Source organism: Hemiscyllium ocellatum, chromosome 1, assembly GCF_020745735.1.
Source record: "Hemiscyllium ocellatum isolate sHemOce1 chromosome 1, sHemOce1.pat.X.cur, whole genome shotgun sequence".
Taxonomy (NCBI): Eukaryota; Metazoa; Chordata; class Chondrichthyes; order Orectolobiformes; family Hemiscylliidae; genus Hemiscyllium; species Hemiscyllium ocellatum.
This window is the reverse complement of record NC_083401.1, coordinates 28,856,626-28,883,926: the sequence shown is the minus strand read 5'-3', so window position 1 is coordinate 28,883,926 and position 27,301 is coordinate 28,856,626. Positions and strand designations below refer to the sequence as shown.

Here is a 27,301-nt window from a genome sequence, read left to right as displayed (position 1 = left end):
GGTCACCTCTCAGACTCTGACCCTCCACAGAAAACAGCCCCAGCCTGTTCAGCCTCTCCCGATAGCTCAAATCCTCCAACCCTGGTAACATCCTTGTAAAGCTTTTCTGGACCCTTTCAAGTTTCACCAACATCCTTCCTAAAGCAGACTGACCAGAATTGCACACAATATTCTAAAAGTGGCCTAACCAATGTACTGCACAGCTGCAACAAGTCCTCCAACTACTATACTCAACGCTCTGACCAATAAAGGAAAGCATACCAAACATCTTCTTCACTATCCTATCTACCTGTGACTCTACTTTCAAAGAACTATGAACCTGCACTCCAAGGTGTCTCTGGTCACCAACACTTCCCAGGACCTTACCATTGAGTGTATAAGTCCTGCTCTGATTTACCTTTCCAAAGTGCAGCACTTCACATTTATTAAAATTAAACTCCATCTGCCACTCCTCAGCCCATTGGCCCATCTGATCAAGATCCCATTGTACTCTGAGGTAACCTTCCTCATATCCACTACACCTCCAAGTTTGGTGACATCTGCCAACTTACCAACCATACCTCCTATGTTCACATCCAAATCTTTATATCAATGATGAAAAGCCGTGGACCCAGCACTGACCCTTGTAGCACACTATTGGTCACTGGCCTTCAGTCTGAAAAGCAATCCTCCCACACCACCCTCTGTCTTCGACCTGGTCGATGCCAGGTTTGTTGAGACGTTAAATTTTACAGCACAGTCAATTGTGCTCACAGCTCTACGCTTCACACAGCCTCTTTCCACCCTTCTCGTGGAGCTCAATCATCATTTGTTTCAATTCTTTCATCAAATGCTGTCAAAGCCATTATTCCCTCCCCGTCCACAACTGCCCTTGACAAATTGGTGTAGGGGCAGTCACAGTGGTGCTGGGAACGGAATGCCAGGATTTCGATCCAGTCATATATTTCCCAGTCAGGATGGTGAGCCGCTTGGGAGTGATCTGCGGGTGATGGTGTTGCCATGTACCTACTGCCCTTGTCCATTTCGATGGTGGAGTTTGGGATTTGGTTGGAACTGCCTGAGGAGTCTTGGTGAGATGCTGCAGTGCATTTTTTCTTTATATTCTGTGATGGGGTGTGGGCATCCTTGCGAGGCCATTGTGGGATGTCAGTCCTTAATTACTTTTGTATTGAGGGCATTGCCGGAGGGGAATTAAGTCTCAACCATATTGCTGTGGATGCACTTACAGGTCAGACCAGATAAAGACTGTGGATTTCCTTCCCTAAAGGGATCTGTGAACCAAATGTGCTTCTACGACAATCAATGATACCTTCATGGGACCATCACTGAGGCTAGCTTCAAGGATATTGTTACTCAACCTGCTTAGACACTTTATGACACATCTCTGGGGCAGGTGGATCTTGAACTCGGGACTCTTGGCTGAGAGGTAGGAACTCTACCACTGCACCACAAGAACCCTCGAGACTAGCTTTTTATCCAGATTTCCTAATTGATTTTAAATTATACCAGAGGCTGTGCTGGAATTAATCCATCCTCAAAGCATTAGTCTGGATATCTGCATTGCTCATCTGATGACATCACCACTAGATCACCTTCCGCCCAATAAACGGTTCGCATCACTGACACTGTGGGTTGTTTGTGGAGGGCTGCCGGTCAAGTGGGTTCCTTTGTCCTGGGGTGGCACAGTGGCTCAGTGGTTAGCACTGCTGCCTCACAGCGCCCGGGTTTGACTCCAGCCTCAGGTGCCTGGAGTTTGCACATTCTCCCTGTGTATGCGTAGGTTTCCTCCAGGTGCTCCAGTTTCCTCCCACAGTCCAAAGATATGCAGGTCAGGTGAATTAGCCATGCTAAATTGCCCATAGTGTTAGGTGCATTAGTCAAGGGTAAATATAGGTTCGGGAAATGGATCTGGGTGGGTTACTCTTCAGAGGGCCAGTGTGGACTTGTTGGGCTGAATGGCCTGTTTCCACATTGTAGGGATTCTAATTCTAATCAAGCACTGAACTTAGGGAAGGTTGCTGGAGCTGCACATCCAGGCAAGTCAAGAGAAGTCAGGTCTGAGCCTATATGTTGTCCAGACCTTAAACACTGGACCATATGAACAGGAGTAGGCCATTCAGGTGTTCCACCATTCAATGAGATTGTGCTTGATCTGTGGCTGAATTCCAGAAACCTGCTTTTGGCTCATTTATCCCTTAATACTTTTGAGTAACAAAAATTAATCTGTCTCAGATTTAAAATTAACAACTGATCCAGCAACCAGTGCTGTTTGCGTAAGAGAGTTCCAAACATCAACCACCTTTTGTGTATAGATGTTCTTTCTAAAATCTCTCCTGAACTGAGTCTGACCTAATTCTCAGACTATATCCTCTAGTTGTAGAATCCCCAATCAATGGAAACAATTTATTTTTACCTACTTTGTCTTTTCCTGTTAATATTCTGAAGACTTCAATCAGATCACTCCCTAACCTTCTAAATTCCAAAGAACACTGGCCTAATTTGTATTGTCTTCTCAAAACCTCTGAAGTACAGGTACAGTTCTTGCAAACCTCTAAGGCCAATGCATCTTAATGAAGGTATGGTACCTTGATCTGCTTACAATACTCCAATTGGGGTCTAACCAGGGTTTTGTATAACTACAGTAAAACATCTGCATCCTCGTACTCCCGTTCTAAAGATATAAAGGCCAGCATTCCATTAGCTTTCTTGATTACTTTCTGCACCTGTTTGTGGTATTTTAAAAATGTGTTCCTGAATCTCCCATTCTCTTTGCACTGTATTTAACTTCATACCATCTAGAAAGTACCTCGAAATATCCTTTTTCGACTCAAAATATGTAACCTCAAACTTGATCACATTGGACTCTATCTGTGGAGTCATGAATATAAGTTAGCTCGCTGAGCTGGAAGGTTTGTTTTCAGACATTTCATCACCATGATTAGGTAACATCATCAGTGAGAGTCTCTGTTTTTCTCTTCAGGCCTGAGCTCCATTTTTATTTCAGATTTCTCGCATCTACAGTATTTTGCTTTTACTAAAATAACTGATTGTATCATGTTTTGCTGGTGCACAGCAGGTCTTTCCTGCAAAATCTTTCACACCCACCAGAACAGCCAACAAGGGCCTTTGTTTAATGCCTCTTGACCAAAAGAAACCATTGTCAGCAAAGAAGTGTTCCCGGCAACCCAGGAAATTCTGGGACCCAGGTTCAAATCCCACCGTGCCAGATGGTAGAATTTGAATTCAGGAAAGAATCAGCAATTAAGGGTCTAATAATGGCCGTGAATATGTTGTTGATTATTGGAAAAATCCATCTGGACCACTAATGTCCTTTAAGGAAGGAAACTGACATCCTTACCTAGTCTGGCCTACATGTAACTCCAGACCCACAGAAATGTGGTTGACTCATAACAATGTAGGATGGGCAGTAAATGCTGGCCTAGCCAGCATTGTCATCATCCTGTGAGTAAATTTTTTTAAAAAGTACTGCCTCATGATTTCATTTACAATGGGTCAAAGTCACCAATAGCATGAAGGACACACACCAAAGCTAATAAATCTTGTTTACTGGCATTTGCAGTTAGATAAATTAATTTACTTTTATAACCTGCAATTATAAATACAAATTAAATCATAGTTTGCTGAAGTAATTAACAGAACCTTGATTAAGATAAAACAAACATGTGGCACACCACTTGTTGTATTTTGCCAACCTGAAACAAGCCAATTTATGGCTTGTGGACGGCACGGTGGCACAGTGGTTAGCACTGCTGCCTCACAGCGCCAGAGACCCGGGTTCAATTCCTGCCTCAGGCGACTGCGTGGAGTTTGCACGTTCTCCCCGTGTCTGCGTGGGTTTCCTCCGGGTGCTTCAGTTTCCTCCAACAGTCCAAATATGTGCAGGTCAGGTGAACTGATCGTGCTAAATTGCCTGTAGTGTTAGGTGAAGGGGTAAATGTAAGGGATTGGGTCTGGGTGGATTGTGCTTCAGCAGGTCAGCGTGGACTAATTGGGCCAAAGGCCCTGTTTCCTCACTGTAAGTAATCTAATCTAATGCCGATTCCTGTTAGTCAGACAATTCTATCCAAAATGTTATCCTGTATAGTCTGAGCTTTAATATTCCACAATAATCTTTGATGTGGCATTGTTCATGAGAACTTCAAACTAGTTAGAGGAGAGGAAGTGTCTGGGAGAGGGGAATTGTAGGTTTATAAAGCAAGAGGATTTGGCAGAATTACAGAGCTGCTATTTGGATAATGATATCCAGAGTGGGTACAGGAAGGGACAAGTCTACAGACATAGATAAACCATGAGTAACAAGGTCAAAGGGCAAAATTTGCCTAAAAGGAGAAATGAATGGTTCTTTACTTGAATGTAGTATTTAGAATAAAATAGAGGATTTAATCACACAGATACAGTTTACTGAATGATTTCATAACCATTACGGAGCTATGGTTTCAAGGATTTCAAAAGCTAGGAACTAAATATTTGGAAGTATGTATCTTTTGAAAGGAGAGACAGGAAGGAAAGTGTGATGGGTAGCATTGTTGATATAGGATGGAATAAGGTTGACAGCAAAGAAATGATCTTGTATCAGCAGACACTGGTAGGAGTATTCTATAGGTCCCCTAAAAGTAGTTACACTGTATGACAAAGAATACATCAGGGCATAATGAAGACATGTAACAAAGGCAGTATGAAGGGCTTATGCTCGAAACGTCGAATTCTCTATTCCTGAGATGCTGCCTAACCTGCTGTGCTTTGACCAGCAACACATTTGCAGCTGTGATCTCCAGCATCTGCAGACCTCATTTTTTACTAGTACATTAGTCATGGGTGACTTTAATCTTCATGTTGATTGGGATTGTCAAATGAGGAAGAATTCACAGAGAATATTCTGGACAGTTTTCTAGAACAGCATGGTGGCACAGTGGTTAGCACTGCTGCCTCACAGCGCCAGAGACCAGGGTTCAATTCCCGTCTCAGGCGACTGACTGTGTGAAGTTTGCACATTCTCCTCAAGTCTGCGTGGGTTTCCTCTGGGTGCTCCGGTTTCCTCCCACAGTCACAAAGATGTGCAGGTCAGGTGAATTGGCCATGCTAAATTGCCCGTAGTGTTAGGTAAGGGGTAAATGTAGGGGTATGGGTGGGTTGCGCTTCGGCGGGTCGGTGTGGACTTGTTGGGCCGAAGGGCCTGTTTCCAAACTGTAAGTAATCTAAAAAAAAACAATATGTTGTGGATCCAATCAGGCATCAGGCTATTTTGAATCTGGCAACGTGTAATGAAGCAGATTTAATAAATTACATCAAAATAAAAGATCCCCTTGGAAACAGTGACAATAACCCGGAGGAATGCAGTATTCAGTTTGAGAGGGAGGTATTTGCTAAACTTAACTAAAGGTAATTACAAAGGAGTGAGGGCAGATCTGACTCGAGTAGGCCGGGAAAGGAGTTTAGCAGCAAAGACGGTTGAGAAAGAATGGCAGATGTTTAAGAAAATAGCTCATGGATCACCATGAAGACACATTCCAGTTAGGAAGAATCACGTTTCCTGTCCTTCCTAAATGCCCTGCACCCATCGAGATTCAGGGCCTCCTCAATGTCACTGTAATGGCAACCAGATCATACATACCACTCATTTATATTTGTATTCTCAGGTCAGAGACAGGGATTTTGTTATTATCACTTTGCTGGCTTTGTAAATACTCTTACTTGTTGATTGACTTTTAGATTCATACTCTACACCCTTTCCTGACATGGTCTGTTTATCATTTCGCACATTAATACCATTCTCTTTGGCCTTGAGTCTATGCTTTGATTTGCTACATATCTCCTGATTTGATCCTTTGCTCCCAGTACTCAGCTTGAAATTCTCTCTACTTCCTAAGTTGTGTGGTTAGGAAGAGCACCGGCCCCAGCACAGTTCACGAGGAGAATGGTTCACTGGTACAGAAGGAGAAAGTGAGGTCTGCAGATGCTGGAGATCAGAGCTGAAAATGTGTTGCTGGAAAAGCGCAGCAGGTCAGGCAGCATCCAAGGAACAGGAGATTCGACGTTTTGGGCATAAGCCCTTCTTCAGGAAAGGGCTGAAGAAGGGTTTATGCCCGAAACGTCGAATCTCCTGTTCCTTGGATGCTGCCTGACCTGCTGCGCTTTTCCAGCAACACATTTTCATCACTGGTACAGAACCCACTTTCCCCAGTTCTAGTGCCAGGGTCTGACAAACTGAACCCACTTTTCCCACACCGTTTTTGAGCTACACATTCATCTCTCTCTAATTTGATTTGTCTGATGCCAAGTTGTACTTGGTTCATTCCTGATGAAGGGCTTATGCTCGAAACGTCGAATTCTCTATTCCTGAGATGCTGCCTAACCTGCTGTGCTTTGACCAGCAACACATTTGCAGCTGTGATCTCCAGCATCTGCAGACCTCATTTTTTACTCTGATAAGGACACACAGATTAAGACTTTTCAGGTTCTTCTTCTTAATTTGACACCTAGCTCCTCACACGGACAATGTAAAACCTCGTTCTTTGTCTTCCAAACATCACTGTGGACTACACAGTGGGTACCCTCTACCCTTCCATTGCAAGGTCCTCTACAGTTCTGAAGAGACGTCCTGAACCCTGGCACTGAGCAATCAATGCAGCCATCTGGATTCACACGCTGTGCTGCAGACAACACAGCCAATCCCCCTCACTATACAACCACTCCATTTCCTCTTTTTCTCCTCATTTCCTATGCTATGGTGTCAAGGTCAGTTCGTTGATCCTCTCTGTAGTCCTCACTCTCTCCAGAGAAACTGCAAGAACCTCAAACCATTGAGTAATTGCAAAGGCTGTGGTTCTTGAACTGCTACCCACCTTGTCTGCCTCACTCACACTCACAGTCCCCTGTTCCTGAACACATCAGATGACACAAACCTCAGAGGTAGGACACCTTCTTGGTACAAAGATTCCAAGTAACCTGCCCCATCTTGTGGGGCGTGTCTGAAACTTTGCTTCCCATGTCTGATCCCATATTAAGAACCTCCTATTTATCATTGCGGAACTACCTGGGCTTCTGGTCCAGCAAAATCTCAAACTGAGAATGTTTCTTTTTGCTCTCAAATCCTTTCCTGGCTTCATGTGTTGCCGGCTCCAGGATCTCTTCATTCTTCCAGTTCCAAACCTCATGCGCACCCTCATTTTTAACTGGTCCAACATTGGCATCATTCTAAAAGCTGACTAGGTTGTGAGATCTGGAATTCCCTTCCTGAACACCTCGGTCTCTCCACTGCCTGAGAGTGGGGTGGAGGCAGGTTCAATCAAAGTATTCAAAAGGAAATTAGATGGTTGTTTGAAAAGGAACAATGAGCATGGCAAGGGAGTGAAAGCAGTTGAAACAGCATGGGCTAAGATGCTCATTTGGAGAGTTAGGGCAGAGAGAATGGGCTGAATGGCCTCCTTCTGTGCAGTGACAAGTCTGTGATTAAAACCGACTGCTGTTATTCAGTTTTTGGTCACCAGTTCTAATGACTCCTTGTGTGGCTCTGTGTTCAATTTTGTCTGATATCATACTTGGGCTGTTTTACTACATGTAAGGTGCTAGTTAAAGGCAGGCTGCCCTTTTTTCTATTAGCTATTGCTGTAAAAATTACAGTCTACTTTTGCTGAGTTGACTTGAAGCCATCCCTTACCTGATTAAGTAACAGCAGAACAGTAAACTGAGGATGAAGACAAAGATTGCTGTCCCAAAAACCACAATGTAGATATTGAGTGGAAGGTTCTGGAACCCTATGTTTGGCATCCTGAAGTTGTACTGCCGGAAATCAGTGCTCATGGATAGCCTGCAAAAGTGGGAGGAGAAAGAGAGAGCTGCTGGTTAATATTTGTCACCAATGACGTTGCTTGCGCTACAGCGTGTCCCACTGTCATTTCAATGATTGACAATGGAAAGAAAAATTAAACAGTTGTCCCCCTAAAGCTTGCACACAGTGTACAAAGTACAGGTTGCTCCGGAATTGATTGAGTGGATTGCCCACAGTGTACTGTTCCAGTCACGAGTACGGTGTTTACACTAGTGCACTGTCTCAACCATGCCAGGCATACCTCAGCACTGTCTATAAAGTATTGGTCTCCATTCCTGAAGTGGTGTACTCCCAGCACCTCATCCATTGTACCTGTTATGGCTTATCCTGCATAGCATTATTGACTGCACTCATTTCTACCTGGTGCTGCTCTTGCGGTATTACCTTGACCTATCCACTGTGTTTAATAATGACGTAAGGCCCACAGTTGAATAGGTAGTGCCAGTTTGGAAAGCTGCACTTACCAATGAACAAGTGTGAGAGCATTCAGATACAAGCACTGAAACCGAGTCCAGGTAACACCTACCAAAGCTGCTCTGACACAACCAAACAACTGAATACGCCTTCCCTTGCTGAGAGACACAAAAAAAGCCTAGTCTAGGCTACACCAACAAACTCTGGGATTCCCCCAACCTCTCGTCACCTTCTCTTGCCACAGCCACATGGATGTCAATGTGTGATGGAATTAAGGAGGAAAGGCATTACTCTACAAATCTAGAACCAGGGGGGTCACTGGTTAAAAATCACTGGCCAACCGTTTAAAATTGAGAGGAGGCGAAACATTTTCTTCCGGAGGGCTGTGGGCTTTTGGTACTCTTCCTGAAAAGTTGGAAGCAAGGTCCGTCAATACTTTTATACGAGAGATAGACAGGTTCTTGTGAAACTAGAGGGGGAAAGTCTATTAGGGGAGGCAGGAATGTGGATTTGAATTTATAATCAGATCAGCCATGGCACCATTAATGATGCAGCGAGCTTGAGGGGCTCAATGGCCCACTCCTGCTCCTGTGTGCACTATGATATAGGATAAACAGATACAAGACAGCCCAATCCCTACTTTACAAGGCCCAATCCTACTCCTGTGTGCACTAGGATATCGGATAAACAGATACAAGACAGCCCAATCCCTACGTTACAAGGACCACTTCTGCTCCTGTGTACACTGGATTTTAGGATAAACAGATACAAGACAGCCCAATCCCTACTTTACAAGTCTCACTGTTGTTTCTGTGTGCACTAGGATGTAGGATAAACAGATACAAGACAGCCCAATCCCTACTTTACAAGGCCCACGCCTGCTCCTGTGTGCACTAGGATATAGGAGAAACAGATACCAGACAGCCCAATCCCTACTTTATAAGCGTCACTTTAGGATAGATGTACTTTCACACAAAAAGCAATGTGCTGTAAACATTTTTTTCTATTCTGTAAATGACGCAGACTGAAATGCTCACACCTGTGCAATCATTCTATTATTTTTATTTTATTTTTAATTATTGTATATAACAATGTTAACTTATATACATATTTGATTTGTATCATAGTCGTTAACACAATTTGGCCCCAGGCACCGTGATGGTTTAACAAATCAATTACCTTCGATTTGAGTTATTGTCTATCTACCTATCCTTCCATCTATATACGTACCTTCCGGCCTTTCCCTCTATCCCGGCCTGCCACTCAACTGCTGCTAACTTCACATACCAGTGCCACTGTCTGAATTTCATACTATTATGTGATGTTGCTACCTCAAGTTACATAGGATCAGTTTGTGTGGAATTTACTCACAGGTGAGATTCCCTGGGCTCTCTTCCCACCGTAAAAATGTACTTGTATGCTGAACTTCCCACTGGACCCCTTACGCCAGGTACTGTTTGTCCTGGGTACTTTGCAGTTTAGCACTATCTTTCCAGCTGTGTTCAGGCAGGCCCTAACTCAAAAAAGATACATGGGGTATGGAGTTACATAGCATTCAAATGCACAGGACAAGAAGTGTGCGACTGAATACATTTTGTGAAATGGTTTGATAAGTTACAGAGATAAAATCAGTGGCACGTTTTTGGTGTTTTGGGTTTTACAACATCTAATAGTGGGTTTGTATTTATAAAACATCATATACCACAAATACTCATTAACACCTTTTAAAAATATATACACCTAACATTCAAGATAAAGTCATTGATGTAGGAGGTCCTGTGGCAGCTGATTCTCTTTTGTTTACAGGTGGGTTTGTAAAGTTGTGTGCAAGGGCAGCTTTTTTTTTAGCTTTCTTGGAGTGTGGACATTACTGGCAAGGCCACCTTTCTAGCCCATCCCTAACTGCCCCTGAATTGAGTGGCCTGTTGGAGCAATTTCAGACTCAACTACCCTGCTAAAGATCACACAGAGACTGGATCAAGAAAGATGACAGATTTCCCTTCCCTTAAGGAGAGAAGTGAATGAGGCAGGTCCATGTAGCAATCAGTGATAGTTTCACAGTCGCCATCACTAATTTTCAATTCCAGTTTCATTATTAAATGTAAAGCCCACAATGCTACTGTGTTGGGGATTTGAATCCTTGCCCTCAGAGCATTCGAACAAAGAACAAAAAAGAAAATTTACAGGCCAGGAACAGGCCCTTCGGCCCTCCAAGCCTGAGCTGATCCAAATCCCCTGTTTAAACCTGTCACCCAATTCCTAACCATCTGTATCGCTCTGCTCCCTACCTACTCATGCATCTGTCCAGTTGCATCTTAAATGAATCTACCGTGCCTGCCTTTACCACCTCTGCTGGCAACGTGTTCCAGACACCTACCACTCTCTGTGTGAAGTACTTGCCACATGTATCCCCCTAAACTTTTTATCTCTCACCTTGAAAGCGTGACCTCTCGCTATTGAATCCTTCACCCTGCGAAAAAGCTTATGTCTATCTACCCAGTCTATACCCTTCATGATTTTGTAGACCTCAATCAGGTTCCCCCCTCAATCTCTTTTTTTCTAATGAAAACAAACTTAATCTACTCAACGATATATTGGATAACTCTTTCGGTCACATTACCACCGGGCCACCATTTCTTCTCATTAGGAGCAGAGCTGTTTCTGTTGTTTAACTCTACAACACAAGGTTGGGAAGCAAGGTAATGTCTTCTTACAGAAAGCACAGACCAACTGAGCCTGTAAGGTTAGAGATGTCCCACTGTGTGGCAAGCACAACACTGGAAACTAATGTAATAAAGAGAGAACTAAAATAAAACCAGCATTGCTGTTTAACAATCAAGTAATGTCCCAAGCTCCCCTGTAACAATCAATATGTATCAATGCTGAGTGTGTCAGGACATTTAGCTCTCTGACAGAATTTGTCTGAACAAATAACGATGATGCATGCAAGAATGAGGTGAAACCAATGTAAAGAGAAACATTTACAAGTGAATTTTAAATGTGAAAAACACTGCCACTTCTGTGCTCCCAATGAACCTCATGTTAATGGCAATGGAGTTAAGTAAGAAAGTTGTGGCCATCAATCTGATCCTGCCCATTTGTCCAGGAAGATCCTTTCTATCTGTATGGTAGCCATCTCCTGTGAGTGTTGCCGACACTTTCAATTTTAATTGGAATTACACGGGAAAATGTAGGAATGTGGAAATCTCTGATTACGCCATTGTGAAAGGCAAACTATTGATAACCCCGACCCTGGAACACGCTGTCTGACTTGCGTTAAAGGGTTCCAAAGACGATAGAGTGTAACTGAGGTCAGAAAGATTTTGTGAATTGTATTGTGAGGTTGAACTTGAATTGTAGCTTGTTGGTGTTACTCAAGTCAATTGAGAAACATAGTTTCTTTAAATTCCTTGTCTTCTCCCACTGATCGGAACAACTTCTTTTTTTGTTTGTACAGACTGAAGAAGGGGACCATTCCCATTCATCCCCAAAACTAAATGCTTGGGTTTACAATTCAATGTGCATTAATTACTGGCTCACATCTAATCCAGTGTCTGTCACTGCCTGGATTATATTCCAGTGTCTGTCACTCCCTGGATTATAATAGATTAGATTACTTACATTGTGGAAACAGGCCCTTTGGCCCAACAAGTCCACACCGATCTGCTGAAGCGTAACACACCCAGACCCACTCCCCTACATTTTACCCCTTCACCTAACACTACAGGCAATTTAACATGGCCAATTCACCTACCCTGCACATTTTTGGACTGTGGGAGGAAACTGGAGCACCCGGAGGAAACCCACAAGAGAATGTGCAAACTCCACACAGTCAGTTGCCTGAGGCAGGAATTGAACCCAGGTCTCTGCGCTGTGAGACAGCAATGCTAACCACTGTGCCACCGTGCCACCCACTAATAGTGCCTGTCATTTCTGTCATTGTAGAATCATAGAGGTCAATGGCACAGAAAAAGGCCCTTTAGTCCATTGAGTCTATGTTGATCAAAGCAGTCCCTGAACTATTTTAATTCCATTTTCCAGCACTTGGTCACAGCCATGTATGTCATGGCATTGCAAGTACACATCTATCTATTTCTAAAATGTTATGAGGGTTTTTGTTTCTGTCACCCTTATAGTGAGTCGAGATTCCCATCAGCCTCTGAGCGAATTTCTTATTCTTCATTCAGAAGATGAGGCTGTCACTGGCTGGGCCAGCCTTTATTGCCTAACCCGAATTGCCCAGAGGGTAGTTCAGAGTCAACCACATTGCTGTGGATCTGAAGTTACTTGTAGTCCAGGCCAGGTAAGGACAGTGGTTTCCTTTCCTTAAGGACATTAGTGAACCAGATGGGCTTTTTCCTGACAATTGACAATGGATTCATGGTCACTAGTACTCTTAATTCTAGGAATTTACTGAGTTCAAATTCCATTATCCGTCATGATAATATCCAAGCCTGGGCTCCTAGAACATTAGCTAAATCTTTGGATTAATAATTTAGCATTAATACCAATAGGCCATTGCCTCCCCTATATTTCTGCACATTGCCTCTAAACCTCTTGCCCCTTACCTCTATTTCCCCGGTCATTAAACACTCCACCAAGGAGAAAAAGTTCCTTCCTGTTTACCTAGTCTATGCCCGTCATAATTTGACACACCTTAATTATTTCCCTCCTCAGTTGCCTCTGCTCAAAGGAAAATAACCCCAATCGTCTATACTTCCCACTGCCTTGGGAAAGCAGCCAATATAATCAAAGACTCCTCCCACTCCAGTTATACTCTCTTCCACCCTCTTCCAGAAGATACAAATGTTTGAAAACTCATACCAACAGATTCAAGAACACCTTCATCCCTGCTATTATTAGACTTATGAACAGACCTCTCAGATATTAGAGTTGATCTTTCTCTACATCTTCTCTATAGCTATAACACTATACTCTACATTCTATTACCCTGATGTACTTATGTAAGGCATCTCCTTTGAGCTTATCCCCCCTCTCGTCCTATACCTATGTCCTCTAGTAACTGACATTTCCAGTTTGGGAAAAAGACTCTTGACGATCCATGCTATCCATGCCTCTCATAATTTTATACACTTCTATCAGGTCACATCTCAGCCTCTAACAAAAACAATCCAAATTTGTCCAACCTCTCCTTATAGGTAACACCTTTCAATCCAGGCAACATCCTGCTAAGTCTCTTCAACATCCTCTCCAAAGTCTCCACATGCTTCCTTTAGTGCAGTGACCAGAAGTGCACACAATACTCCAAATCTGATTTGACTGGTTGGCACGCAAAACAATACTTTTTACTGTATCTCGTTACACGTGACAATAATAAATTGAATTGAATTAAATAATAATTAAAACCCTCTAGCTCAGGCAAAACCTGGTAAATCTCTTTTAGAACAAAAGCATAGAACATAGAACAGTACAGCACAGGAACAGAGCCTTCATCTACCCTGTACGTACCAACCATGAAGCTTGATCACATGCACCAACTGGTTCAGGACTGCTTCCTCCCTGTCGTTATTAGACTGATAAATGGACTCTTTAACTTCAAATAACACTGATCTTATTAATGTTGATCTTGGCACGTGCATGCCCTGTGCAGTGTAATCTGTATACTTCTGTCCAAGTTTCTTTGTTCTCGCCTTATGGTCTGTCCATTCTTGCTTACGATGATCTGCCTGTTCTACTCATAAACAAAACTTCTCACTGTCCTTAGGTGCATGTGACAATAAATAATCAAATGATGCTATTCTAAACTAATTCCATCTGTGTCCACATGGTCTGTAATCTTCTATTCCATGTCTGATCATATATTGGTCTAAATGCCTCTTAAGCGTTGCTATTGTATCTGCTTCTATCACCTCCCCTGGCTGTGCCTTCCAGGGACCTACCACCCTCTGTGTAAAAAACTGGCCTCGCACATCTCCTTTGAACTTCCCCCTCTCACCTTAAACCTATGCCTCCTAGTACCTGACATTTCCACCTTGGGAAAAAGACTTTGTCTACCCACCCTATCCATGCCTCCCATAATTTTATACAATTCTATCAGGTTACGTCTCAGCCTGTAACGAAAACAGCCCATGTTTGTTCAACCTTTCCTTACAGCTAACACTTTTCAATCCAGGCAACATCCTGCTAAGCCTCTTCTACACCCTCTCCACAGCCTCCACATCCATCCTATAGTGCAGTGACCAGAAGTGCACACAATACTCCAAATGTGTTCTGACCAAAGTCTGATACAATTGTGACATGACTTGTATCTCTGTACTTCTGTTGGTACGTAAAGGTCTGGCCATTAACAGTACACTTTCCTCTTGTATTTGACCTCCCAAAATATATCACCTCACATTTGTCTGGACTAAACTCTATCAGCCATTTCTCTGCCCAACATTGCTGTTGATCTACATCCTTCTGCATCCTTCCTTACTATCCACAACTCTATCAATTTTCATGTCATCTGCAAACTTACTAATCTGACCATTGGCATTTTCATCCAAATCATTTTTATACATTATAAACAACAAAAATCCCAGCACTGATCCATGGAGCAACACAGGTCACAAAACTCCAGTCATAAAAACACCCCTCCATAACTACCCTCCATCTTTTATAATGTTTGAGGTCCAACTTTTCAACTTATTTCTGAACTCCCTTCAGTCTGTTTTTAGGACCATCTCTTATTTTACCTGTATCATTTGTACCAACATGTACCATGACCACTGGCTCTTCACTCTCCCCCTCCAATAAGTCCTGTAATTGCCCTGAGACGCCCTTGACACTAGGGTGGCAACGTACCATTGTGGAGTCTCATTTGCAACCATAGAAATACCTCCTGATGAAGGGTTTATGCCTGAAACATCGAATTTCCTGTTCCTTGGATGCTGCCTGACCTGCTGTGCTTTTCCAGCAACACATTTTCAGCTCTATTCTCCTTATAGCTAAATCTTGTTTGACTATTTCATTCCAACACATTTTAACTTTTCCCTGTGCAGCAGAGATAATTTCTTTTGCAGTTAAATCACTCCTATAATGTGGATTTCAGAACTGCATGCAATATCCTCGCTGTGGCCTAATCAACTTTACATATCGCTCCAGCATAACCTGCATGCTCTTAAACCAAAAAGAGAAAAGTAATTATCCCATGTTCCTTCTTAACCACTTTATCTACCTGTCCTATTACATTAAGGGGCCAGTGGAGATGCACAACAAGGTCTTGTGATCCTCGGTACTTCCCAGGGTCCTACTGTTCATCATGTTGTATAATCCAGTGTCTGTTGTGCCCTGGTATACAATCCAGTGTCTACTGGTCACTAGTTTTTTTTCCAGTGTCTGTAAGTTACTGGTTTAAAATGTAATGTCCATAATGTGCAAATTTAGAAGTGATATAAAATTTTTGGGAAAAGCATTTACAGCAGATTATTGCAGGTGTGAAGGTTAAAAGACCATGTCTGGAATGTTCTGTTTTTGCTTTATGTGTGGGTCAGGTGTTTTTAAGGAGGAGTAACTTCCTGCCCTCATCAACGAGAAAGCACATGGATGATGAGCCGAACAGGCACTGAAGTGTGACCGGCTCCCCAAGCAATCAGGTACCCTGGCCGAGACGTCCTACCCGGACTGATTCCGGCAAATTAGATATTGGCAGCTAGTGAAGATGCAGAGAATTACTGGAGGCTGAAGTTGCTCACAGTGCAGATTGGCACTGAAGAGAAGCCAAGTGGTACATAAGGATCTCAGTCAGGTGTTTAATAAGGTTCCCCACGGTAGGCTATTGCACAAAATATGGAGGCATAGGATTGAGGATCATTTAGCGGTTTGGATCAGAAATTGACTAGTTGTAAGAAGACAGTGGGTGGTGGTTGATGGGAAATGTTCATCCTGGAGTTCAGTTACTAGTGGTGTACCGCAAGGATCTGTTTTGGGGCCACCGGTGTTTGTCATTTTTATAAATGACCTGGATGAGGGTGTAGAAGGGTGGGCCAGTAAATTTGCGGATGACACTGAGGTTGGTTGATAATGTGGATAGTGACGAAAGATGTTGTAGGTTACAGAGAGACATAGATAAGCTGCAGAGCTGGGCTGAGAGGTAGCAAATGGAGTTTAATGTGGAAAAGTGTGAGGTGATTCACTTTGGAAGGAGCAACAGGAATAAAGAGCACTGGGCTAATGGTAAGGTTCTTGGTAGTGTAGAAGAGCAGAGAGATCTCAGTGTCCATGTACATAGATTCCTGAAAGTTGCCATCCAGGTTGATAGGGTGTTAAGAAGGTATACAGTGTGTTAGCTTTTGTTAATAGAGGGATTAAGTTTCGGAGCCACAAGGTCATGCTGCAGCTGTACAAAACTCTGGTATGGCCACATTTGGAGTATTGTGTATAGTTCTGGTCACTTCATTATTAGGAGGATATGGAAGTTTTGGAAAGGGTTCAGAGGAGATTTACTAGGATGTTGTCTGGTATGGAGGGAAGGTCTTATGAGGAAGGGCTGAGGGACATCAGGCTGTTTTTGTTAGAGAGAAGAAGATTGAGTGGTGACTTAATTGAGACACAGAAGACAATCAGAGGCTTAGATAGGGTGAACACTGAGAGCCTTTTTCCTCGGATGGTGATGGCTAGCATGAGGGGACACAGCTTTAAATTGAGGGGTGACAGATATAAGACAGACGTCAGAGGTAGTTTCTTTACTCAGGGAATAGTAGGGGTGTAGAATGCACTGTCTGTAACAGCAGTGGACTTGCCAAGTTTAAGGGCATTTAAATGGTCATTGGTTAAACATATGGATGAAAATGGAATAACATAGGATAGATGGGCTTCAGATTAGTTCTGATGAAGGGCTTATGCTCGAAACGTCGAATTCCCTATTCCTGAGATGCTGCCTGACCTGCTGTGCTTTAACCAGCAACACATTTTCAGCTGTGATCTCCAGCATCTGCAGACCTCATTTTTTACTCTTCAGACTAGTTCTGCAAGTCAGCACAACATCGAGGGCTGAAGGACCTGTACTGCGCTGAAATGTTCTATGTTCTAAGTAGTTCTTAAAGGGTTGGTGGAATTGCAGGGTGAGGGTGATGGTGAGAAGGGAATGGGGTGTTTAGTGGCAAAGGCAGTCAAGGTGGCTTTCAGTAGCCAACCCGTTGTCCCCACCATCTGTGTCGCCCAACTTCTCCCCCATCTTGGGGAAAATGTGGATGACCTTTCCCAACCTGCGAGCAGTCATGTTAACAGTAATATATCTTATCACAGTCCGTGTACGGCAGTGACTTCCAGAATGAGACACCAACGCGTTGGCATGGCAATGAGCAGGTGAGGAACCTCTGAGGGTACACTGCCTTGGCAGGGAGGTCGCCATGGTTTCCCTGTTGGGAAATCAGACACTTTTCTCACCCATCGGGATGGCGAGTCACTGGGCTGGTGTCCAGCAGAGGCCTATCCGTGGCTGTGAACTGACCACTGAAAGGCCTTAATTGGTGGCAAGTTGGCAAAGGCCATTATGGACCTTCCCATCCAGAATGTAATTCTGGACGCAGTAGGAATGGAGCAGGTACCTCTCCTGAGCTACCTGAATATGTGACCTTTCTGTCATCTTCCCTGTGGCCACTTGTCAAGTGGGAAGGATTCCCGTCACATGGACTTCAGTAAGGCATTCGACAAGGTTCCCCATGGGAGACTGGTTAGCAAGGTTAGATCTCATGGAATACAGGGAGAACTAGCCATTTGGATACAGAACTTGCTCAAAGGTAGAAGATACAGGATGGTGGTGGAGGGTTGTTTTTCAGAATGGAGGCCTGTGACCAGTGCAGTGCCACAAGGATCGGTGCTGCGTCCTCTACTTTTTGTCATTTACATAAATGATTTGGATGCGAGCATAAGAGGTACAGTTAGTAAGTTTGAAGATGACACCAAAATTGGAGGTGTAGTGGACAGCGAAGAGGGTTACCTCAGATTACAACAGGATCTGGCTCAGATGGGCCAATGGGCTGAGAAGTGGCAGATGGAGTGTTATTCAGATAAATACGAAGTGCTGCATTTTGGGAAAGCAAGTCTTAGCAGGACTTATACACTTAATGGTAAGGTCCTAGGGAGTGCAGGTTCATAGCTCCTTGAAAGTGGAGTCACACATAGATACGATAGTGAAGAAGGCGTTTGGTATGCTTTCCTTTATTGGTCAGAGTATTGAGTACAGGAGTCCGGAAGTCATGTTGTGACTGTACAGGGCATTGGTTAGGCCACTGTTGGAATATTGCATACGATTCTGGTCTCATTCCTATCGGAAAGATGTTGTAAAACTTGAAAGGGTTCAGAAAAGATTTACAAGGATATTGCCAGGGTTGGAGGATTTGAGCTATAGCGAGAGGTTGAACAGGCTGGGGCTGTTTTCCCTGGAGCATCAGAGGCTGAGGGGTGACCTTATAGAGGTTTAGAAAATTATGAGGGGCATGGATAGGATAAATACGCAAAGTCCTTTCCCTGGGGTCAGAGAGTCCAGAACTAGAGGGCATAGGTTTAGGGAGAGAGGGGAAAGATATAAAAGAGACCTAAGGGGCAACGTTTTCACACTGAGGGTGGTATGTGTATGGAATGAGCTGTCAGAGGATGTGGTGGAGGCTGGTACAATTGCAACATTTAAGAGGCATTTGGATGGGTATATGAATAGGAAGGGTTTGGAGGGATATGGGCCGGGTGCTGGCAGGATTAGATTGGATTGGGATATCTGGTCAGCATGGATAGATTGGACCGAAGGGTCTGTTTCCATGCTGTACATCTCCACGACTCTATGTGAGTGCCCCAATTCGAAATACTTACGATTGAGCTGCTGTAGTTTGAGGTTGTTAGCTGAGCTTTGCAGTTTGAAGGAAGGAGAGGAAGCATCTGCTTTGCTTCTTTCCTGTTCACTGAGCCCTCTCTTGGTGATAGAGGCAGAGAATGTTCTTCAACTGAGGAACCTGGCATTATATTGTGCAATTCCTTCACAGGAAAGCAGGCTTTACAGCAAATAATACATATTGGCTTATTATCATGTTTCAAGCAAAGAGGCCAGGCATTCAGCATGAGTGGACAATTCCAGGGTTTATTTTCCACAAATGTTTTAATTCTTTCATGGGATGTGGGTGTCGGTGTCGAAGTCAGCATTGATGGCCTGCCCCTTGAACAGAGGCTAGCTCATGGTTAACCATGTTGCTGTGAGTCTAGAGTGACACACAGGTCAGGCTGGGTAAAGACGGCAGATTTTCTTCCCTATTGTACATTAATGAACCGCGTGGGTTTTTAATGACAATTGACATGGTCACTATTCAAGTAGCTTTTAATTCCAGATTTTATTGAATTCCAATCTCACAATCTACCTTAATGTAACTGAAACCATATTCCCTGGACTGTTAGCCCAGTGACATTTATCCTATGCCACAGTCTCTCCTAAACCCCATGTGCCCCGACCCATCACCAGTGTGTTTGTTGCCTTGCATTGGTTCCCTGTCTGTCTGATTTCTTGGAGCACACAGGAAGGTGGAGTTGAGACCACAATGAGACCAGCCCATGCTGTTATCGAATAGCAGAATTGGCAAGAGGGGCTGAATGGCCCACACATTATTTAAGTTCAATGTTGATATGTCCCTAGGGTAGTGTCTTTTCTAAAATTCTATCCCTTATATCCAGATCTCTCTGAGGCATCCCTTGTCCTAGCATTTCCAGCCAGCTCTATAACCCTCCAAGAACCATGGCCTCCCTCAATTCCAGCCTCCTGCACATCTCTGCCCCAGTGTTGACCATCCCTGGAGTCGCCTCGGCCCAAAATGCCGTGTTAGGTCTCAGGGCCAGTTTGTCAGCGAACCTTTAAAACAAGCACTCATGTTATCATCACCGCACGGTAATATGCGAGAAGAGAGTATAAAACCATCTCATACTCCATTTTAACTCAGATTGCTTGAAGCATCCCAGTCTCCTGGAAATAGGTTCCTCCATTGCAACTAATTGCTTATGCTCAGCCAAGACAGTTAAGTGTCTGAGGAAAGCAGTGTATATAATGACTAGTTAGTTATAATAAAAGTCTGTGGCTTCTTCAAACAGCGTTATTCCCAGTTGTTTATGCTGTGGGAGATAAAATAAGCATCTGCTGCATCAGATAAAACACCAAGATGGAGGCAGACTCACAGCACCTGATTTCTCAGAAAGTGACAAGGAAGGAAACTGAATGTGCAAAGGTCACAGGAGTGCAAAAATATGGAGCAGTTTCTGAAATGGTTGGCATACACCCCTCCCGTGAAAAACTGGTTATTAACCAGGAAGGTAACAGGATAAGAGGTCGGGTCAATCTGATCTTTACGAAGTGCTTTTAAAATGCACCCTGTCGGCAACAGAATGATGGAATCTTATGTAAGACAACATGCATGCCAGGAAATATGTTGAACCTGTCAATCTGGTCATGGAGACAATTTAGAATGCTAAGTTACAAGTCTGGTACATGAGACACTTTTTACAATGAATTATTTCAAACTCAACAGTGCAGGAAGAGGCCATTTGGCCCATCAGTACTATAGCAGCATCTACATTTCCTCCTCCATGAATTCGCCTCCCCTATCAATGTATCCACTGTTTCTTTCTCCCTTGGACAAGGGTGGAACAACAGTATTCACCGGACGCTTTCACAGTTAAAAAAAAGCCCCAAAAGTGATATCAATCAAAACACTACAATGAGCCACATCATGCACTGTTGTGGCATTAGTCACAAGCTGGCTCAGAGAACTACTAACCTAATTGGGCCTGTGGCCTTCACCAAAGCACTGATTCGCTCACATCCTCAGAGACCGTGAGGCCAAGGAAAAGAAGTACATTTCAAGATAACACAGTCAGCAATATTTCACTCAAGCCATTTGGAAGTCAAAGCAGAACGCAAAAGACTACAGCAGTAGTTTACATTTTTCTGTTGAAGAGGAATAATATGCAAGAGAGAAAACAGAGATAGGGGTGGAGGAAGGCAGAGACCGCAGTGTGACATTGAATCATCGAATTGTAACGAAGGAGGCCATTGGAACCATCATGTCTGTACCGGTTCCCAAGATAGCATGGGGAAGTAACTTCAATACAATCACCAAACAATCTCTTTAACAGTTACCAAATACAAGTCAATCAAGCCAGGAAACACGCAAAAGCTGAAGAACAACTTCAAAAATGTCACCACAAATAACTTATCGCTGACACACAAAAACCATCGTTGGCATGGACAAGTTGGACCAAAAGGGTCTGTTTCCTGCTATACATCTGTATGACATATAAAGGTTTCAACTAATGCTGAGGTACTCCGAATTTTCTGGAAATCAAACTCACAGACAGGAAGTCCTGAAGGGTCATCGCACAAAATGAAGCCTGGACTTCAGAGGTAAATGGGAAGGCATGGGCGGCACGGTGGCACAGTGGTTAGCACTGCTGCCTCACAGCGCCTGAGACCCGGGTTTAATTCCCGACTCAGGCGACTGACTGTGTGGAGTTTGCATTTTCTCCCCATGTCTGCGTGGGTTTCCTCCGGGTGCTTCGGTTTCCTCCCACAGTCCAAAGATGTGCGGGTCAGGTGAATTGGCCATGCTAAATTGCCCGTAGAGTTAGGTAAGGGGTAAATGTAGGGGTATTGGTGGGTTGCGCTTCAGCGGGTCAGTGTGGACTTGTTGGGCCGAAGGGCCTGTTTCCACACTGTAAGTAATCTAATCTAATCTAAATTACAAGGACAGATGTTACATATTGGGCCTGTTTTTTCTAGAATTTAGAAAGTTAGGAGTGGTCTGACCAAAATCTTCAAAATATTAACAGGAAAAGACAGGGTAGACAAAGATGAACTATTTCCACTGCTTGAAACTAAGTGCTGCAGTTGCTGGAGATTACAGTCAAGAATGTGGTGCTGGAAAAGCACAGCAGGTCAGGCAGCATCCGAGAAGCAGGAAAATCAACGTTTTGGGTAAAAGCCCTTCATCAGGAATGAGGCTGGGAGCCTTGTGGCTGGAGAGATAAATGGGAAGGGGTGGGGCTGGGGGAGAGGGGGGGGAAGGTAGCTGAGAGTACAATAGGTGGATGGAGGAAGGGGTAAAGGTGATAGGTCAGACGGTAGGGTGGAGCGGATAGGTGGGAAGGAAGATGGACAGATAGGACAGGTCATGACAATAGACAATAGACAACAGGTGCGGGAGTAGGTCATTCTGCTCAATCAGTATCCTGTTCCTGCCTTATTTCCATAACCCTTGATTCCACTATCCTTGAGAGCTCTATCCAACTCTTTCTTAAATGAATCCAGAGACTGGGCCTCCACTGCCCTCTGGGGCAGAGCATTCCACACAGCCACCACTCTCTGGGTGAAGAAGTTTCTCCTCATCTCTGTCCTCAATGGCCTACCTCTTATTTTTAAGCTGTGCCCTCTGGTTCGGGAAGACATGGTGAGGACAGTGCTGAGCTGGAAGGTTTGAACAGATTCTATAACTAGGGGGCCTAGTCTGAGAATTTGGGTTTGACCATTCAGGAGAGGTGTTAGGAAGCACTTTGACACACAAAGGGTGGGAGAAGTTTGGAACTCTCTTCCACAAACAGCTGGATCAACTGTCAATTTTAAATCTGAGATAAATACATTTTTGTTAAGCAAAGATATTAAGGAATCTGGGCCAAAGGCATCTATATGGAGTTAGGCCACAGATCAGTCGTGGTTTCACTGAATGGTGCAATATACTTGAGGGGCTGAATGGCGTACTCCTGTTCCTATGTTCCTAAAATTTGGGTGGGAGGCTGAACAGTGAGGAGGATGCTTCAATGTGATTTGGACAAGTTGGGTGAGTGGACGAATGCATGGCATATGAATTATAAAGTGCATAAATGTGAGGTTAGCCATTTTGTTAGCAAAATCAGGAAGTCAGATTATTATCTGAATGCTGATAGATTGGGAAAGAGGAGAGGTGCAACAAGACCCGGATGTCGTAGAGTCATAGAGACGTACAGTGCAGTAATAGACCCTTTGGTCCAACTCATCCATGCTGACCAGATACCCTTAATTATTCTAGTCCCATCCGCCAGCACTTAGCCCATATCCCAATGAATCATTTGTCCTTATAAACCAGTCTCTGAAATTGAGCAAGTGGTGGTGACTTTCATAGCGAGAGGATTCAAGTACAGGAGTAGGGATGTCTTGCTACAATTATACAAGGCTTTGGTGAGACCACATACAGTCACAGAGATTGACTGCACAGGGAAAGGCCCTTCGGCCTATCAAGTCTGCACCAGCCAAAAACAACCACCTACCTATTCTAATCTCATTATCCAGCATGTGGCCCACAGCCTTGTAATTGCTTTCATAATTTTACACGTCTCATGTCCCCTTCGATCTTTTCTGCTCTGAGGAAAACCCAATCTATCCTCACAACTGAAACTCTCCAGCCCAGGCAACATCCTGGTGAATCTCCTTTGCACCTTGTGCAGTGCCAGCTCATCCCTATCACCTCGTACCTGCAGTACTGGGTGCTGCTCTGGTCGCCTTACCTGAGGAAGGATACTCTGGCTATGGACAGACTGCAATAAAAAGTTTACCAGACCGATAGCCAGTGTATAAAAAGAAACTGGATTGGTTAGGACAATATTCACTAGAGTCTTAAAGAACGAGGGGGGAATCTCATAGAAACTCTTAAAATTCTAACAGGCAGGGTGCACAGAAGAAGCATGTTCCTGATGATGGGGGGAGTCCAGAATTAGGAGTCACAATGTAAGGGCAAAGGTCACTTGCCACTCAGACAGGGAGAAATATCTTCACGCAGAGAGTGATGGGCCTGTGGAAATTACTGTTCGAGAAAGTGGTTGAGGTCAAAACGCTGTAAGTTTTCTCACAAGAGATAGATACAGCTCTTAAAGCTAAATGGAGAAAGTGGGAACAATATATCCTGGATGGTCAGACATGATCATAGTGAATGATGGAACAAGCTTGAAGGGCCCAATGGCCTTTCCTCTTCCTATTTTCAGTGTTTAATTGGTGATGATTTTTCACAGTTCAAGGTGTAGGGAGATGGGCCCCGAGGATATACTCAGCTGTAAATTGGGATTTGTATTTAGAATCCAAATTGAAAAAAGAGAGAAAGAATGAGAAAAGAATGTTATCTTTGATCTCACACAAAACCAGGTTATAGATACTTTGGAGTGCTTCCAAATAAACCTATTCAACTATAACCTGGTATTGTGTGATTTTTAACTTTGTCTACCCCAGTCCAACACTGGCATCTCCAAAACATCCCTGCACCCCCCCATATTAAATTGCTTTCAATGGCAGTATCAAGGGTATTGAAAATTAACAAGTCGCCCTCGACAAAATTAAACGAGGCAGTCTTATTTCTCAAAGAAAGAGCCATGTAAAAAGGATATTATTTTTAACTCTGATCTTTGTTGCTGCTGTTCTTTACCACAGAAGATGGTGTTGACAGTGAGACACTCTTGACATCTGCCTTTGACAGCACACTAGATAACACAGAAAGGCCCTTATAAAAGCTCCAAATGCCCTGCCCCATAGTTTCCAAAGTTACCGGATAAATCTGTGGAATATACACAGACACTTTCAAAACTAACACTTGACTAACGGGAACGCTTTCTGTTTGCTCATTTGATAGAGGACTCTCCTGGAATAACAGGAACAAGTTGGTCGGGGCTCCGCCAACAGCAGATAACTAAGGCCCGGTTGGTGACTCTCAAAAAGAGAATGACACAATAGCTGGTACAGCAATACTTGGTTCCTCAGCCCAGGAGATAAGAACGTCTTTATCAATACTCACTTGTGCATCTTGCTCACTTGGAACTTCATTACCTTGTGCGCGATGAAATGTAGGCAAAGTTGTGCCTTAGAATCTGATGTATACAAACACCGGAATTCAGTACATGAAGCAGATCTATGTGTTCGACTTGGATTTGGCTCCGCCCTCTTCAGCCACAAACTCAGCCACGAAGTTTGAATGTCAATGTCATTTAACTCTTTCAGTGTGGGCTTTGTATGTCAGTGCAACAATGATTTCTGCTGTTCTCAGCAGGTACATTGCAAAGTTTGGTTGGAGGTATCCCTGCAAATTTCACAACTTGGCCTTGTCCCCTACTGCCTGGCCAGAAGTGAGGACTGCAGATGCTGGAGATCAGAGTCTAGATTAGAGTGGTGCTGGAAAAGCCCAGCAGGTCAGGCAGCAACCGAGGAGCAGGAAAACCAACTTTTCGGGCAAAAGCCCTTCATCAGGAATGGAGGCAGGAAGCCTCCGGGGTGGAGAGATAAATGGGAGGGGGGTGGGAGTGGGAAAAGTAGCAAAGAGTACAATAGGTGAATGAGGGTGGGTTGAAGGTGATAGGTCGGAGAGTAGGGGTGGAGTGGATAGGTGGGAAGGAAGATTGGCAGGTAGGACAGGTCATGGGGTCAGTGCTGAGCTGGCAGGTTGGAACTGGGGTAAGGTGGGGGGAGGGGAAATGAGGAAACTGTTGAAGTCCACATTGATGCCCTGGGGTTAAAATGTTCTGAGGCGGAAGATGAGGTGTTCTTCCTCCAGGCGTCGGGTGGGGAGGGAGTGGCAGTGGAGGTGGCCCAGGACCTGCACGTCCTCGGCAGAGTGGGAGGAGGAGTTGAAATGTTGGGCCACGGGGTGGTGTGGTTGATTGGTGCGGGTGTCCTGGAGATGTTCCCCAAAGCGCTCTGTTGGGAGGCTCCAGTCTCCCCAGTGTAGAGGAGACTGCATCGGGAGCAACGAATACAATAAATGACATTGGTGGGTGAACAGGTGAAACTTTGGTGGATGTGGAAGGCTCCTTTAGGGCCTTGGATGGAGGTGAGGGAGGAGGTGTGGGCGCAGGTTTTGCAATTCCTGTGGTGGCAGGGGAAGGTGCCAGGACAGGAGGGTGGGTTGTTGCAGGGGCGTGGACCTTCCCACGGAGGGAATGGTCTTTGTGGAAAGGGGTGGGGAGGGAAATATATCCCTGGTGGTGGGGTCTGTTTGGAGATGGTGGAAATGTCGGCGGATGATGCAGTTTATGTGAAGGTGAGTAGGATGGAAGGTGAGGACCGGGGGGTGTTCTGTCCTTGTTACAGTTGGAGGGGTGGGGTTTGAGGGCGGAGAGGCAGGATGTGGCTTCTTTAACCACCTGGGAAGGGAAACTGCGGTCTCTAAAGAAGGAGGCCATCTGTTGAATTCTGTGGTGGAACTGGTCCTCCTGGGAGCAGATATGGTGGAGGCGGAGGAATTGGAAATACAGGATAGCATCTTTGCAGGAGGTAGGGTGGGAAGAGATGTGGGAGTCAGTGGGTTTGTAAAAAATGTCAGTGTCAAGTCGGTCATCATTGCTGGAGATGGAGAGGTCCAGGACGGGGAGGGAGGTGTCAGAGATGGTCCAGGTAAATTTAAGGTCAGGGTGGAATGTGTTGGTGAAGTTGATGAATTGCTCAACCTCCTTGCGGGAGCACAATGTGGCACTGATGCAGTCATCAATGTAGCGGAGAGAGAGGTGGGGAGTGGTGCCGGTGTAAACTACGGAAGATGGATTGTTCTACGTAACTAACAAAGTGACAGGCATAGCTGGGCCCCATATGGGTGCCCATGGCTACCCCTTTTGTCTGGAGGAAGTGGGAGGATTCGAAGGAGAAATTGTTAAGGGTGAGGACCAGTTCAGCCAAACGAATGAGTGTTAGTGGAAGGATACTGTTGGGGACATTGGGAGAGGAAGAAACAGATGGCTTGGAGGCCCTGGTTTTGGCAGATGGAGGTTAGAGGGATTGGATGTCCGTGGTCTAGATGAGGCATTGGGGGCCAGGGAAACGGAAGTCTTGGAGGAGACGGAGGGCATGGGTGGTGTCTTGAATGTATGTGGGGAGTTCCTGGTCTGGGGGATAGGACAGTATCGAGGTAGGTGGGGCAGGAGCAGGCTGAGACAATGGGTCAGCTGGGGTGGTCAGGCTTGTGGATCTTGGGAAGGAGGTAGAATCAGGCGGTGCGGGTTTCCCAGACTACGAGGTTAGAAGCTGTGGGTGGGAGATCTCCTGACATGATGAGGTTCTGTATG

General features: G+C 44.4%; 1 protein-coding gene across 2 annotated transcripts in view; it reads right to left on the bottom strand.

The window, feature by feature from the left end:
* Positions 1 to 27,301, bottom strand: part of rnf24 (ring finger protein 24) — a 153,582-nt gene that overhangs the window by 49,656 nt on the left and 76,625 nt on the right. The window contains exons 1-2 of one of the 2 annotated variants that reach the window (XM_060841335.1): positions 25,045 to 25,117; positions 7,679 to 7,828 (exon numbers count right to left, since the gene is read on the bottom strand). In XM_060841335.1, the coding sequence (XP_060697318.1) occupies positions 7,679 to 7,828; positions 25,045 to 25,073 (179 nt within the window). In that variant the 5' untranslated portion in view covers positions 25,074 to 25,117. Of the gene's footprint in view, positions 1 to 7,678; positions 7,829 to 25,044; positions 25,118 to 27,301 lie in introns of those variants that run through there. The other variant, XM_060841426.1, reaches the window with a different exon arrangement.